This window comes from Panthera pardus, unplaced genomic scaffold (genome assembly GCF_024362965.1).
Source record: "Panthera pardus isolate Hobbes unplaced genomic scaffold, ASM2436296v1 HiC_scaffold_16, whole genome shotgun sequence".
NCBI lineage: Eukaryota > Metazoa > Chordata > Mammalia > Carnivora > Felidae > Panthera > Panthera pardus.
In genome coordinates, this window is record NW_026526721.1 from 152,036,348 (window position 1) to 152,050,635 (window position 14,288).

Consider the following 14,288-nt stretch of genomic DNA (forward strand, 5'->3'; position numbering starts at 1 on the left):
GTGGATCCCCAGGGTCGCCCGGGGAAAGCCGAGTGACTCCCACCATTCCATTCTCCTTGTAAACACCTGCTCAGGCACGGTTCACCTAAGCGGGTGGCTTAACCTTCTTCCCTCCAGGGCTCACAAAGAGATCCTCTTACCTCTAGGGAGCCCCGGCCTTCATGCCACTGGGGTGACATAACAAGATTAAGGGGCTTTAGTGGCTTGTGAACAATGACCTCCCTTGTGTGCAAAGATCCTGCGGAGCGCCCGCGGTGACAAGACAGATGGGAAAGAGGAACACAACTCTCAGAGACACAAGTATTAAGGAAGACCTCGGAGAAAGAGGGAAGGAGGGAGACACGAGGCCCAGAGGGGGGGAGGGGTTTTCATCGCTGCCACCACTGCCATGGATGTGGGCCAAGATCAGGACAGCTGTGACAAGTACAAGGGAACTGTGGGTCTCCCAGAGCAAATCCAGCTGAGAGGCCGGCAGAAGTCAGACAACAGCGGTGCCTGAGAGAAATCCAATGTGCTGGGGCCTTCCAACTTTCTTCTGGGTTCATCCTGAGAAGATGCTATAAATAACTTAGAAAACAAATGGCCTGCTCTTGGTCAGTGTGTTTGTACAAATGCCAGAGACACTCTCTAAAGCCCCAGGGGTCCTTCTACAGCCAGCTTGCCTTCCCCCTCCCAGGAGGCTTTCCCGAAGACCCCTGGTAGTTGGGTCCCCTCCCCCACGGCCCCAGCACTATATTCACACCTCACCTCACTTATTAATGAAGTTTCTTATCTATTTCCAAACCTGCCCCACCAGCCTGCAGGCCCCTTAAGGGCTAGGATCCCAGCAAATTCATCCTGACATCCTCAGGATAGGTGTTCAAAATCCCTACGTGTTAAATGGGTACCAACTTCACTCTAGGCCAAGGTGCTGAAAACCACAGGAGGGCCTCAAGTTTCATACAACTGACACAGGCACCAGGGAGAGCTGGTCTCCACCCCATGAAAGCCTCCACCCTGCCCAGGGCACATCCTGCCTGGTCACCACATGGAAGAAAGGCCTTTCTGCCTCCCACCATCCCAGGGGCCACCGTGTCGGGGAGGCCGCCTGGTCCTTCCTCACAGCAGAGCCCTGCAGAGGACGGCAGGGTGAGCCATCTGGCGAACTGACAGGGACATGGACAGAGGCTATCAACGCAGAATCCTCTAACGTGAGGACAAGGACCTTCAGAAGCACACGTCCCACCAACATCAGATCGGGCCCTCGAACCTGTTTCAATTCCAAGAATCGTCTTTGGACCACAGAAAGCCCCAAAATCTCTCCTGAACTCTCTCACCATTTCCTTTGAACTTAAGTGGCACAGAAAGAGTAGCCTATCACCCTGACACATGCCCTGCCCTCCCAAGCTAATCTGAGAAGGCAAACTCACGCAGGGCAGAGCTGGGCCAGCCTCGGAGAGAAAAGCAAAGGGGCACCCAAGGACAGCACTGCAAAGGCTTCCAAGACTTTAAAGTTTATTTATTTTGAGAGAGAGAGAGAGAGAGAGAGAGAGAGAGAGAGAGAGAGAGCCCCTCCACACACACAATGGGGGAGAGGCAGAGAGAGAATCTCAAGCAGGCTCTGCACGGTCAGCGTGAAGCCCGATGCGGGGCTCGAACCCACGAACCGTGAGATCATGACCTGAGCTGAAGTCAGATGCTTAACCAGCTGAGCCACCCAGGCGCCCCAAGACTTTATTTCTAAAAAGCTGGTGGCTGGAATACTTCTTTCTGATGACTCTTGACAGTTCAGATCCTGATACAGATGGTCCCTGACTTATGATGGTTCGACTTAATGATTTTTCTACTTGATGAAGGGGCGAAAGCCATGTGCATTTAATAGAAACTGAACTTTGAATTGTGAATTTGGGTCTTTTTGCATGCTGGTGCTATGTGGGATGATCGTGTGGGGACCAGTGGGTGCAGCTCCTAGGGTCAGCAACCAGTCACGAGAGAGCCAGATCTTCTGTACCCACATGGCCATTCTGATGGTCGCTCTCCGTAGAGTTCAATAATTTGCGTGAGATAATCAACACTGTGCTATCAAATAGGCCTTGTGTTGGATCATTCTGCCCAACCTTCAGCAAATGTAAGCGCTCTGAGCACAGTCAACGTAGGCTAGGCTAAGCTGTGATGTTCAGGAGGTTTCAGGCAGTAAATGCATTTCCACTCATGATATTTTCAATTTATGATGGGTTTATCATAATATTAACTCCTTCCTAAGTCAAGGTAGATCTGTATTTCACCTGTATGTACTTCCAAGCAAACAGTAAAACCAGTTAGGATGTCCTCTGATGTGGTACCGGCTCCCATCACCCCAGCTTCCAACGGGGGCAGGTGCCGCTTATGGGACAGACACAGGGGAACAGACAAAGAGCCTACACCCCTGGTGGAGATGCCAGGCTACCAAACAGCCCTGGAGCTGCCTCATCCAGGAAGCTAATGAAGGTCTAGGTACTTAAAACCAACCTCAGTAAGGTTTTTCTCTTAACGGCAGCCCAGAGGATTTCAAGCCCATACACATGTGGAGTCTCTTCCTGAGAGGCGTAAGAACGGCCGTGCTGTGTTTTGCACATACGCATACACATGCTTGGCTTCCTTTTCGGGTCCCACCCAAACTCCGAAGTGACTCAAAGTCCACCTAAGTTGCCAGCCAGCTAGGCCCTGCCGGAGATGCCCACCTAGCTTAGCCAGCTGATGTCTCCAGACCTTCTTGCCCACGGTTGTTCAGCCACGTCCGGCAGCTCATCAGCAGATGTCACCACAGATGACCAGCCTTCCCGGCTGCTCAAACATCCTCAGCAGTCCCTCCGCCTGCCTGCTCCTCCCTGTCCCCTCTCTAACGGGCCCCAGCTCACCTCTAAAGCTTTCCCCGCACTCTGAGTACCTGAAGCTCCCAGAAGAGACCCGAGGAGCTCCTCCTCGCCCACGTCCCCTGCTGAACCTTGCCCGGGGCCTGTTCCGATCCTGGAGCCCAGCTCCAAGAGGAGGTCCCTGCCACTCACAGCCTACACACATCCCACCTCCCTCCTCCCCCTTCAACCCCCATTCATCCTCGTCCTCTCCTCCCTGTCTCTTCCGGCCCCAAGGCAAGAGAGGGGTTGGGGCAAGGTTTGTATGGACAAGGGTGAAGTGAAAGGTGACCACCTCTGATTCTTGCAGGATAGAAAGGGACTCGGGAGAGCAGGGGAGGCTTCAAAGACGCTCTCAGCCTAATCCCAGAGCCAGGCGGCAATCCCATTTGCTCCTTTGTAGCCTGGCTGCTGGAAAGGAGTCAAACTCCCACCATCTGTTTTCTTGCTTCTCCTTCTCTCTCTCACCCACAGCGATCTGACTTCTGCCCCTCACTTCTGTAGACCTCCCAGAGACAAGGGCACCGCTGACCCCACACCACCACCTCTAACAGGACTCACTCTACATGGCCTCCCCTGCTGGACTCAATGCGGGCAAGTGCCCCCAACCACATAACCCTGCTCTATCATCTTCCCAGCACTGACCACAACCTACGATGATCTTCTTTTTTAAAATTAATAAAACTTCAGTGCCACTTGGTTTCCTCATCCGTAAAATGAGAATAAAAATATCTCTATCATGGAGCTGTTACAGAAACTAAGAATTAGGCGTCCCTGGGTGGCTCAGTCGGTTAAGCGTCCGACTCTTGGTTTCGGCTCAGGTCATGATCTCACAGTTCATGAGTTCAAGCCCCACACTAGTTCAAACTCCACACTGACAGCACGGAGCCTGCCTGGGATTCTCGCTCTCCCTCTCTCTCTGCCCACCCCTGCACCCCCCCCACGCGCTCTCTCTCTCTCAAAACAAATAAGCTTTAAAAATTAAAAAAAAACCCTAAGAATTAAAATATGTTCTATCAACAAGAGAACCAATGAACAGACTACAGTATATTCAGTCAACAGACAGCTACTCAGTAAGGGGGAAGAAAGAACTGAACAACACACAAAGCATAGAGGAGTCTCTATTGAGGGAAAGAAGCCAGAACCAAAAGGGTGTATACTACATAATTCCACTCATGTGAAATTTTAGAACAGGAAGAATTGCTCTATCAGGAGGGGGCATAACTGGGAAGAGGCAGGAAGAAACTTTCTGGACTGATGGAAATGTTCTTTATCTATTTTAAGTTTATTTATTTATTTAGAGAGACAGAGCACATGAGCGGGGGGGGGGGGGGGGGGGGGGCGGGGGCAGAGATAGAGGGAGAGAGAAAGAATCCCAAGTAGGCTCTGCACGGTCAGTGCGGAGCCTGATGTGGGGCTCGAACCCGTGAACCGTGGGATCATGACCTGAGCCGAAGTCACGAGCCGGACACTTAACTGACTGAGCCACCCAGGCTCCCAGCTATGTTACTTATCTTCATGGGGTGGCAGTTCCACGGGCAGCTACACTGGTCAAAACTCACCAAAGCAGTATGCTTCCATGGGCGGGCTCTGCTGTATGCAAATTTACCTCAGTACAAAAAACAAAAAAACAAGAACCACCAAAAAGAGTTAAGGCACGTGAGTGCCTAAACAGTGCCTGGCATGTGGTAGGTGGGCACTTCCCAAACACTAGTTGTATCATTTGCTTGTTTATTGTTCCGCAAGGTGCACCCAGAATCAGACGCAGCTGCACCACAACAGGTCAATGATATCAGCCGAACAAAGGAGGGCCTTCTGCTGACCACCTCGGCCGGGCAGTGCCCCGCATTCCCTCCCCTAAAGCCTCTTCTCTTGATAAGCCGTCCCGGCATTCCCCCGGAAGGACCCTGCCTTCGTCCCTGGAAGGTCTCTCCTCACCAGATTCACCCCCCACCCCCACCCCAGGCTGGGGTCTGGGGCCCCCGTCGCCGTGTAACTGCCTCACTTGACGTTGACATCCACGTGTGGGCAAAACTCCAGGAGAAGGCCATGCGTTGCCATGAAAGAGAGGGAGAGAAAACCCCCTCTGGGCCGAAGCTCACGGCTGGAAGTTTATAAAATACAAGAATGACGAAAAGGAGAATTTCCAGGATCTACCCTAAGTCAGCCGCTCCCGGTTTTGAGAGGGCCCGTTTTCAACTGCGAGACCCGGGGATCGTGTTTTGTTCAAGAGGAGTTGCGACAAGCCAGAGCAGGCTGCTCGGGGTGACGAAGAGGGGGAGGACAGCACAGAGGCACAGGGGTGGTGGGCGAACTCAGCTTCTGAAGTGTGACTTCAGTCATCTATCTGTACATAAGCTGGCTTATCTCAGAGGAAACGGCCAACCCACAGGAAGGGTTGGTTGATGAAGAAAGCGGAGACCTAATCACCCGGCAATAATGAAAACAACCAGGGAGGCGTCATCTTAGTGAAGTCACATGCCAACATCAAGTACTGAAGGGCTGCTACGTGCAAGATACAGGATCGAGAGGCAGAATTTAGCCCAGTGTATCTAGCTGCTAACACGTATCGACCACCGGACCGTTCTTACGCATTTTGCTTGAACTACTAACTCGTACCAACTCAATGGAGTTCTACCAACCCAGTGAGGTAAGTACTGTCGTTATCCTTTTTAACGGGTGAGAATACTGAGAGAGGTTACCTGACCTACCCAGGAACCCCCCTCCTGCCAAACAGAGGAGGGGTTCAAATCCAGGCCATCCGCACCGCCCGCCCCCCCCCCCCCCCCAGTTGACCCTCCTAACCTAAGGCTATCCTGCCTCCTTAACAATTTAACATTCCAAATTGCCTGGGGGTTAACTGGTTCCCTCAGAAGTTACTAAGCTCCCACCCCGGGGCACCTCATTCAAAAGGAGGCCCTGTGCCTTGCTTGCAGCCGCTGGAGACTCAGAGCAAGGCACTCAGAGGAAGGCACTGCTGAATGAGAAGAATCTGGGGTGTGCAACTACATGGCCTCTGGGATCCCTTCCAGCTCTAAGATCCTACTGGCCTGTTTTAGAAAGTCCTGCCATCAGGTTATTAACAAAACCTAAGAGCTGGCTCCCACTCCAAAGGGTAATTCTGCCTCCTCTGACTCACACAGACAGAAATCCTTGGAGATGGTTCACAGCGGGACGGCAGCCCACAGCCTCTGTAGGCGAGAGCCAGGCCACAGGGGCTCTAGGAACCCTGGGCCCGAGCTCACGAGCTCACGTCCCTCACCTTGGCCTCCGCAGGCGGTGGTGTCCTGTCCTAAGGGCAAGAGGCTCCTGGCCCCCAGGTGTCTAGGGAGTAACAGGTCGGGACTAAGAGATGGGACAGGGCAGTGCTTCAGAGCCCCCTTGAGTGTCCTGCACCCATAGGAAACGATCATATCGTGCACACGTGTTAATGAAGCAGTTGTTCAAGGCAAGAGGCAAAATCCCTAGGGCTTAAGCCACCCCAGGCTCTGTCTAGAAGCTCCAGGGATGCTACCACCTCATAGCTGCAGGCCATTCAAGGTCCACCAGCTGGAACTCTGGGATAGGAGATAAGAAGAACGAGAAAAGAAAGGCAACATCCTCACTTTCCAAGCACCCCTCGCCTCCAGGAAGAGGACAGACAGAATTACGGACTAACGGGGAATAACTCCCCTTACCACCCTACCGCCAAACTCCAGCCCCCACCACGAAGAATGGAATTCGAGAAGCATCTCACCTTAGAAGAACTACACTGTCGGACATGAAGGCTCCAACAGTCACATCTGAAAATGAGAAGTTCACAGCATTCAAAAATGTGTTGAAGCCCATCCCACCCGCCCCCTGCCTTGGTCCACAGCCACGGGGGCCCAGCACTGAGGTCAGAGGCCCCTGACAGCCTTCCTCTGGGCCATACAAGAATCTTGTAAAAGTGAGAGCCACACTGTCCTGCATGGTTGCCCATCAGCGGGTGTGGCTTGTCGAGACCTTGAAACGTGGTCAGTCTGAACTGAGATGTGTAGGAAATGTAAAATACAGACCAATTTCAAAGACCTGGCACAAAAAACATGAACTAGCTCAAAATGTTTTACATTGATTATCGGAATTAATTTCACCTATTTCTTTTCATCTTTTTTTATATAAGTCCCAGAATATTTTAAATATATATGTGGCTCATGTTATGTATCTTTTGGACACCAGTGAACTAGAGAGATGGGTATTTGGAACTAGAGGACCTAGAAAAAGCTCTAGGTTCTGTAGAACATGTGAATCATCTCTGCTCCACCCCTCACTCTGTGTGACCTCAGAGGTTCTCAGGGTGTCCTTGTCTGTAGTATGGACATAATTATCCCCAGTGTCTTCTTCAAAATCTAATGAGAGTTCATAACGTTTAAATCAGAAGACCTCTGTTAAATATTTATTAAACACAAAATTAAACAGTTGTTAAATATGATAATTTTTAAACATTTAAGTACATGTTAAATATGTGAAATCATATAGTTACATCTGAAAATTCATGAAATACTTAGTACACTACAAACCAACCTGCAAGTGTTAGCTGGTAATGTTTATTCTTGGATAACTTTAATTTAGGAAATATATACTCATCCAAGAACTTAGCCTTTCTTCCCCTCGAATACAGACTCCTTAGTCCTGGGATTCCCATTACCGCCTCACAGAGCCAAGCATCTGAATCCGAGAGAGCCTGAATCCCCATGTCTATACAATACTCTCATCAAGGAAAAAGAAACAGCAAACCCATGAATTGTAGTGCTGCTAAAAATTTCTGTACTTGGGTGTGCTTGTTAATTTTGCCGTTTCCAATAGTCTTTTTGAGTTGACTAGATATTTGAAAATAAAAGAACCAGGGCAACTTGTCATTTCTTTTACAAAAAAGGCAAGAAATTCACACGGGTCACGAAGTGTGAACACACCTGCTCACAGTGCGTGTGCAGAGCTGAAGGTGTGTCCCCTCCCACCACGATGTGGTCTCTGGCCAGTCCCCTAAGTTCTCTGTGGCTCAGTATCCTTGTCAAGTGGAGGACACCCTGTCTCTACCTACCTGCTGCGCTAACCATAAGATGTATATTACATGTGGAAGCATTTTACGTATATTGAAGTGCTAAACCACCGTAAGGTATTATTTTGAGGCGGCCACAAATTACCCCAAATGAGAACAACTGCCTTCTCCCACTTACAAAGACCCGTGAGTGTCCACAGGAACAAAAACTTCAACAATGACCCTTTCCTATTCCTTCCTCCTAGCTCAGGAAAGTCACAAGAAATGATCAAAACTGCTGCCCATAAGAAACTACAAGAGTCCGGTGGTGCCCTTGTACAGGATCGCACTGGATTTCAGAGATCCTTCGGAGGCGTTTTAAGTGGAAAGAAATACTTCCTGCAGATAGCAAGATGATCCATGGTTTCATGGAAGCGTTTCCTGGATTCCATGATGGTTTTGGATTCTTTCAAATTTCCTTCCTTCCTTCCTTTCTTCCTTTCTTCCTCCCTTCCCTCCCTCCCTCTCTTCTTCCTTTCTTTCTTCCTCCCTCTCTCCCTCCCTCTCTCTCCCTCTTCCTTCCTTCCTTCCTTTCTTTCTTTCTTTCTTTCTTTCTTTCTTTCTTTCTTTCTTTCTTTCTTTCTTTCTTTCAGTAGGCTTCATGCTAGCATGGAGCCCAATACAGAGCCCAACACAGGGCTCAACTTCACGATCCTGAGGATCATGACCTGGGCTGAGATCAACAGTGAGTCAGACGCTTAACCAACTGAGCCACCCAGGTGCCCCCTGGATTTTTTCTAATTCTTATCTCATTTCCTCACCTAACCACACTGCATCCCCTTCAAACATCAGAAGAACCATCATCCCACTGCCCAGTCAATTTTACCTAACTGGACAACACTTGGGATTGAGGTTGGAAATCGTGCATTTTTATTCAATTAGCCTCAACCACCACAAGGCATTCATTAACCCTGAAGCCAAGGCAGGCAGCCTTGACGGGTGAAGGTCTGTTCTGTCCATCAGGGAGAGGGCATGGTTTTCTTTTCTGCTCCAAATTTTTTTAATTTTCTTGCAGGGGCTGGGAGGTGGGTGGGGAAGGGATTGCTCAGCTCCTTTTTCCCTCTCAAGAGTAAGAAGCCTCTTAATACGGGTAATTATTGAGCAAAACATGAGTTTTTGCTAACATTTTCAAAGTGGACAGTGCTTTTAGAAAGAGCTGCTGCCACAGAAATCACTGGTTTTTGTTTTCGTTTTCTGTCGTTGTTTCCTTCGAAATCACTGTTGCAATCCACCCTTGTGGTGCTTAAACTCTTCAGCACAGATCATTCTAAAAGCCCAAAGTAAACGTCAACACCTTCAAATCAAGCACTAGGCAAAGCATCCCATTCTACTGTGGGAATTTTCCTGATTCTAAATAGATGTGGCCACTGCTTACCAGACTGGAAATGACTCTACCTCATGCATTTACGCTCGTTTATCTCATTTGCCTTTAAAGAAAAACAGCTTACCAGGATAGCCATTTCCATCCATATCAATGCCTCCTGATATGGACTGACCAAACATCCCCAGAACCGGACTTATCTTCTGCCCCGACAGTTTCTGAAACAGATAATAGGGAAATTGAGTCGCCGGACAGGAGCACAGTCATTAATAAGAACCCAGGACTGTTCTGTGCAGCTTCTGTAGGACACTCGGTCCTCAAACTGTGGAAACAGAAAACTGTAGTCCTAATTTGATCACGGAAGACCACACACTCCTGTATTATTACTTGCCTTCGTCACATGTCATTGTTTAAAAATGTTTCCAAGCTCAGTGTTAATGAAAACTCCACCTACACTGGTGTGTAATGTTTTCACCTGCCAAATGAAGTTCGAAACGGATGTTTACTTCCATTTCCAACAGAGGTTCTGTTTTGTTTCCACACAGGTAGAGCTGGCTGAAGTTTTGTGTTTTTTTTTTTCTTTCTTTAAATATTTATTTATTTTTGAGAGAGGGGCAGAGCACAAGCGGGGGAGGGACAGAGAGAGAGGGAGACACAGAGACGGAAGCAGGCCCCAGGCTCCAAGCTGTCAGCACAGAGCCCGACGTGGGGCTCAGACTCACAAACCATGAGATCGTGACCTGAGCCAAAGCCGGATGCTTAACCAGATGAGCCAGCCAGGCGCCCCAAGCTGGCTGCAGTTCTAAGAACGTGTTTTCCTTAGATCTCTCTACCCAAACATGTACCAAACATGGAACACCCCTCTGCTCATGTTAGTCTTTCCCTAAGTGGACAGGCCACTGGTGCATCTAGCTGGAAAAGATGGCCACAGGGAAACCGCCACTCAGTCAAGTTAACCAGAAGATCTACGGGCTCCTGAGCCTCACACACAGGATGAAACAGTTCTAGCTAGTAAATCTGGAGCTCCATGGCCCTGAACCTTCCTACCACAAACGGTGGGAAATCCAAAACAGCAGAGGAAGCCACCCTCCTCCCTAAAAGGCGGCCCTGTGGAGTTCACAGCTCTACCGCCAAGGGGCATCTGTACTGTTACTCAGCTTAATGATGAGTAAACTTAAGTTAACTCAACTTATGTTCAACTTATGTTCACACAGGACTGCACTGGTTCAGGACTCTTTACCACACAACCAAACCCCTTCATTCGTTTGGGTGGCACAGTTCCTCAAAAGATATCACACTTCCTGAATCAGAAAAGTCCCATCCCCTGGGATCTGGTGTGTTCCTTCTTCCCTTTGTTTATACGGTCTCTTTTGGGAGGCTAACCTCCCAGGGCCCTCATTGTGGATGATAAGAAAAATGCTTTGTTTCCATGCCATACAGCAAAATCCCTATCAGAACCAGGTTTACAGATATCCAGGGGCTCTCTAAGGACTCTCTTTCCATATCCTCTTTCCTTATTGAGTCATCCTGCGGAGAAGTCATGAGAGTGGGGAGAGGGAGTTTCCATAGGATCCACAGACGGAGACGCCAGGGACCTTCCCCGACCCCTCCCGGGAGCCCATCGCTACAAGTAACCCTCCACTTGCCATCTTCAGTTAAGCCATCCAACAGAAAATACGTGAGCATCAATGTACAAATCACAACAGCATAGCACACACTGAAGAAATGTTTCTTGCTAACAGGCAGAGTTCCTCATCCCACATGACTCTGTCTAAACAAACACGTATGTGTGTCTCTTTCTCCAAAGCCACTTTTTGAAGGCCACCGTCTCAGCTCCGCAGCCCAAGCAGGCTAGCAGCGGCTGGTCCCGGGTCTCCCCTTCTAAGCTATGTTGTGGCTGGGACGAGGGGGAAGAGCGAAGGGGTGGTCCATCTGGGGGTGGCGATGCAGGCTTAAGTTATCCCACAGACATCTGCAGGCCATTATGCCATAAAGCCAGGAAGATAAGTCTGCTCAGTGCTAATAACCCTAAATGAAAACCAGGAGCCTTGGAAAACCTCCGCTCGACCAGGTTTACGTGCAGTGTCCTTACTAGCAGGAGAAAGATCACACGGGCCGCCATGACATGCCCAGGGGACTCTCAAATTGAGAAAGGCACACAAGTACCTTAAAATCAACACTTTTCATGGTGAACTCAAGAAAGAGGAATGAGTTAAAGAGTAATGCGGACAAAGTGCAGCCCTGATCTCACAATTTATCCGGCAGAAATAATACCAGTCTGGGCCAAAGAAAAGCAACTCCTTTGCCCAGAGCTGTTTCTGATTTCTTCCTCCGGTTCACCAGCACAATGCCTGCTCTGTCTGGACCCCAGCCCTGAAGAATCTGTCGTTAAAGGATTTTTTTTTTTCCTTTTAAATCAGTGACCTTATCATATACATATTAGCGGCTTAGAAAAGCATCAGCAGAGTTGTATCGTTCCTTTTTTTTTTTTTTTAAAGTGCCCCAAACCACTTCTCTTTGTCAAAGCTAATGAGCCTGCCAGCCTGCTGACAAAGGCAGGATGGGTCCAGCTGCTTGCTGATCCCTGCTTCCGACTGAAGGCACTCCACGCTAACCACAAAATCTGTACTTCAGTTCTCTGTAGGGATTCCACCCAGCAACAAAACAAAACACTGGAGGAGGGAAGCAGGGGTCTCTGACAGGTTGCCTCTCTCTATGATTTGCTTCCAAGGTCCAGGAACAAGCTTCCAGGAGGATGCGTGGAAAGTGACCCCGGCAACTGCCCGAGGACACGGTTCCCTGGATGACTTTCTGCTCGTCACATCGGGAAGAGGGTCTCTACCTCAGACTACAGCAGCCCGCACCACACAGACGTGGCCGCCAACCCGTGCCCAAAGCTCTCTTCCTCCTGCCACATCGGCTGAGTCACCTATGAGCTTATTGCCACCATTGACTGCCATCATTTCTAGTGAAAAGACGGTGGTCCGGGTAAACCCATGCCCCTTGGAGTATGCAGGCCTCACAAGCAAAATAAGTTTCCTTACTTCTAAGTTTTCCAAGTGAGCTTCCCTGAGTGTTCCTTCCTCCAGTGTGGAGTTGAGGGCGTGGTTACAATAAAAGGTTTGGGAGTCAGACTGGCAAAGTTTCAGTGGCCACGCTGCCATTTACTAGCCGGAGACCCTGGACAAGCAAAGTCACCTCCCTGGGCTGGACCCCTCGTAAAAGGTGGAAAATAAAGATACCATCTCACGGGACTACGACAAGGACTAAAGAAAAGAATAGGGCAGAGCGGTCCCTCCTCTCTGTGCTCCGTGTCTGCTGCTATGGGAGCCACCGAGCTGGGCCGGCCCCAGCAGAGAGGGTGCTGGAAGCTGGCGATAAATCAACCCTCAACCCTTAATCAGCTCACTTGTATCTCCTGCATGAAGAACAATCATGAGTGCAAGGACTGAACTTACACTTGGGCTCTGCCTCTTAAAATCAACTTGTAAAGTCTCTTTCTTACCTTCAGGTACTTTAGTACATGAACAGGCTTTGACGCTTCACTAACACCTCACTTATAGAACATTTTATGAGAACATGACTCCGTTAAAAGTTCTGTTTCCTTGGCGATAATCAAGATACGAGGCAAGCTTCTTCATGATGGGAAATAGAAGCAGGAGTAGGAAGTGGTGAGCACATAAAAAGCGCTCAATAGATCAATATTTGCTGATGGGAAATTTCTCGACTTGTGCTCAGTCCCTTTCTGTCACTGACCCACTCCCTGGGAGAATAACACAGGCCTGTGCCAACTCTAGACACAGACATCCACAAATACCCTGACGATGCTTCTGTCCAAAGAGTGACTTCCTTTTTTCCCATGGGCTGGGCTTAACACCATCAGCAAGATTGAACACCCAGCTGATATGGCATAAAACCAGAACTCAAACCACTTCCACATTCCCAAGTCTGGCGCCCAAGGCCAGAACTTTGATCAGCTCATTTCAGTGCCAGTTACAACCATCAGCCCCGTGAAAGCTTTCAAGCCCCCTCTTCTGCGGACCACTGTCTCTCTACATTATATTTTACAATTCAGGGTGCCTAGGTGGCTCAGTCGGTTAAGCGTCCAACTTCGTTTGGCTCAGGTCATGATCTCACGGTTCATGGGTTGGAGCCCCGCGTCAGGCTCTGCTGACAGCTCGGAGCCTGGAGCCTACTTCAGATTCTGTGTCTCCCTCTCTCTGCCCCTCCCCCCCCGCCCCGTCTCAAAAATAAATAAATATTAAAAAAAATTCTATTTTGGGGATGCCTGGGTGGCTCAGTCGGTTAAGTGTCCGACTCTTGGTTTCATTCGGTTCAGGTCATGATCTCGCGATTTTGTGAGTTTGAGCTCCAAATCAGGCTCTAAGCTGATGGTGCGGAGCCTGCTTGGGATTCTCTCTCTCTCTCTCTCTCTCTCTCTCTCTCTCTCTCTCTGCCCCTACCCCGATCATGCTGTCTCTGTCTCTCTCAAAAATAAATAAACTTTTAAAAAGTTTCTATTTTACAGCGTATTCCTTTGGCTTGCACCGACAGTTGATAAAGGAGTCACTAAAAAACAGCAAGCCTCTTCCTCATCTTCAATAAATAACTCTAACTGGGGGCAAGAATTTGGATGTAATCTTTCACACAGGCAGAATGCATCCCTGAATGTGAGCAAACTCGGGAGTCTCTGAATAGGGTTTTAAGTTTTAATAAGCAATACCAATTGTTTCTCTCTTTCACTGGAAGGTGAGAAGGTTGAAGGTAGGAACCGTGTTGTGTTTTCCTCTGTACCCCGGGGTGTGGTATGGACTACAGGTTCCCTATGTGTTTGTCAGATGAAGGTACGAACAGTTCACATGTTATTCTCACAGCAATTACCATTGAGTACTGAGGGACGATCCCACTAGCGTCGCCGTGATAGATATAGACGGCCCCCGAGAAGTCATCCTCCTTGGGTGCACCAATGGCCACATCTGAGGGGAGAAAAACAGCTATGGATTAGAAAGCCACGTGGAGTACTGTAAGGACAATTTTCCTC

At 49.2% G+C, this 14,288-nt stretch overlaps 1 protein-coding gene across 4 annotated transcripts in view; it reads right to left on the bottom strand.

The window, feature by feature from the left end:
* Window positions 1–14,288, bottom strand: part of ITGA9 (integrin subunit alpha 9) — a 357,217-nt gene that overhangs the window by 281,070 nt on the left and 61,859 nt on the right. For all 4 annotated transcript variants that reach the window (XM_053903994.1, XM_053903996.1, XM_053903995.1 and 1 more), the window contains exons 11-13: window positions 14,129–14,223; window positions 9,375–9,465; window positions 6,607–6,652 (exon numbers count right to left, since the gene is read on the bottom strand). In XM_053903994.1, the coding sequence (XP_053759969.1) occupies window positions 6,607–6,652; window positions 9,375–9,465; window positions 14,129–14,223 (232 nt within the window). The remainder of the gene's footprint in view (window positions 1–6,606; window positions 6,653–9,374; window positions 9,466–14,128; window positions 14,224–14,288) is intronic.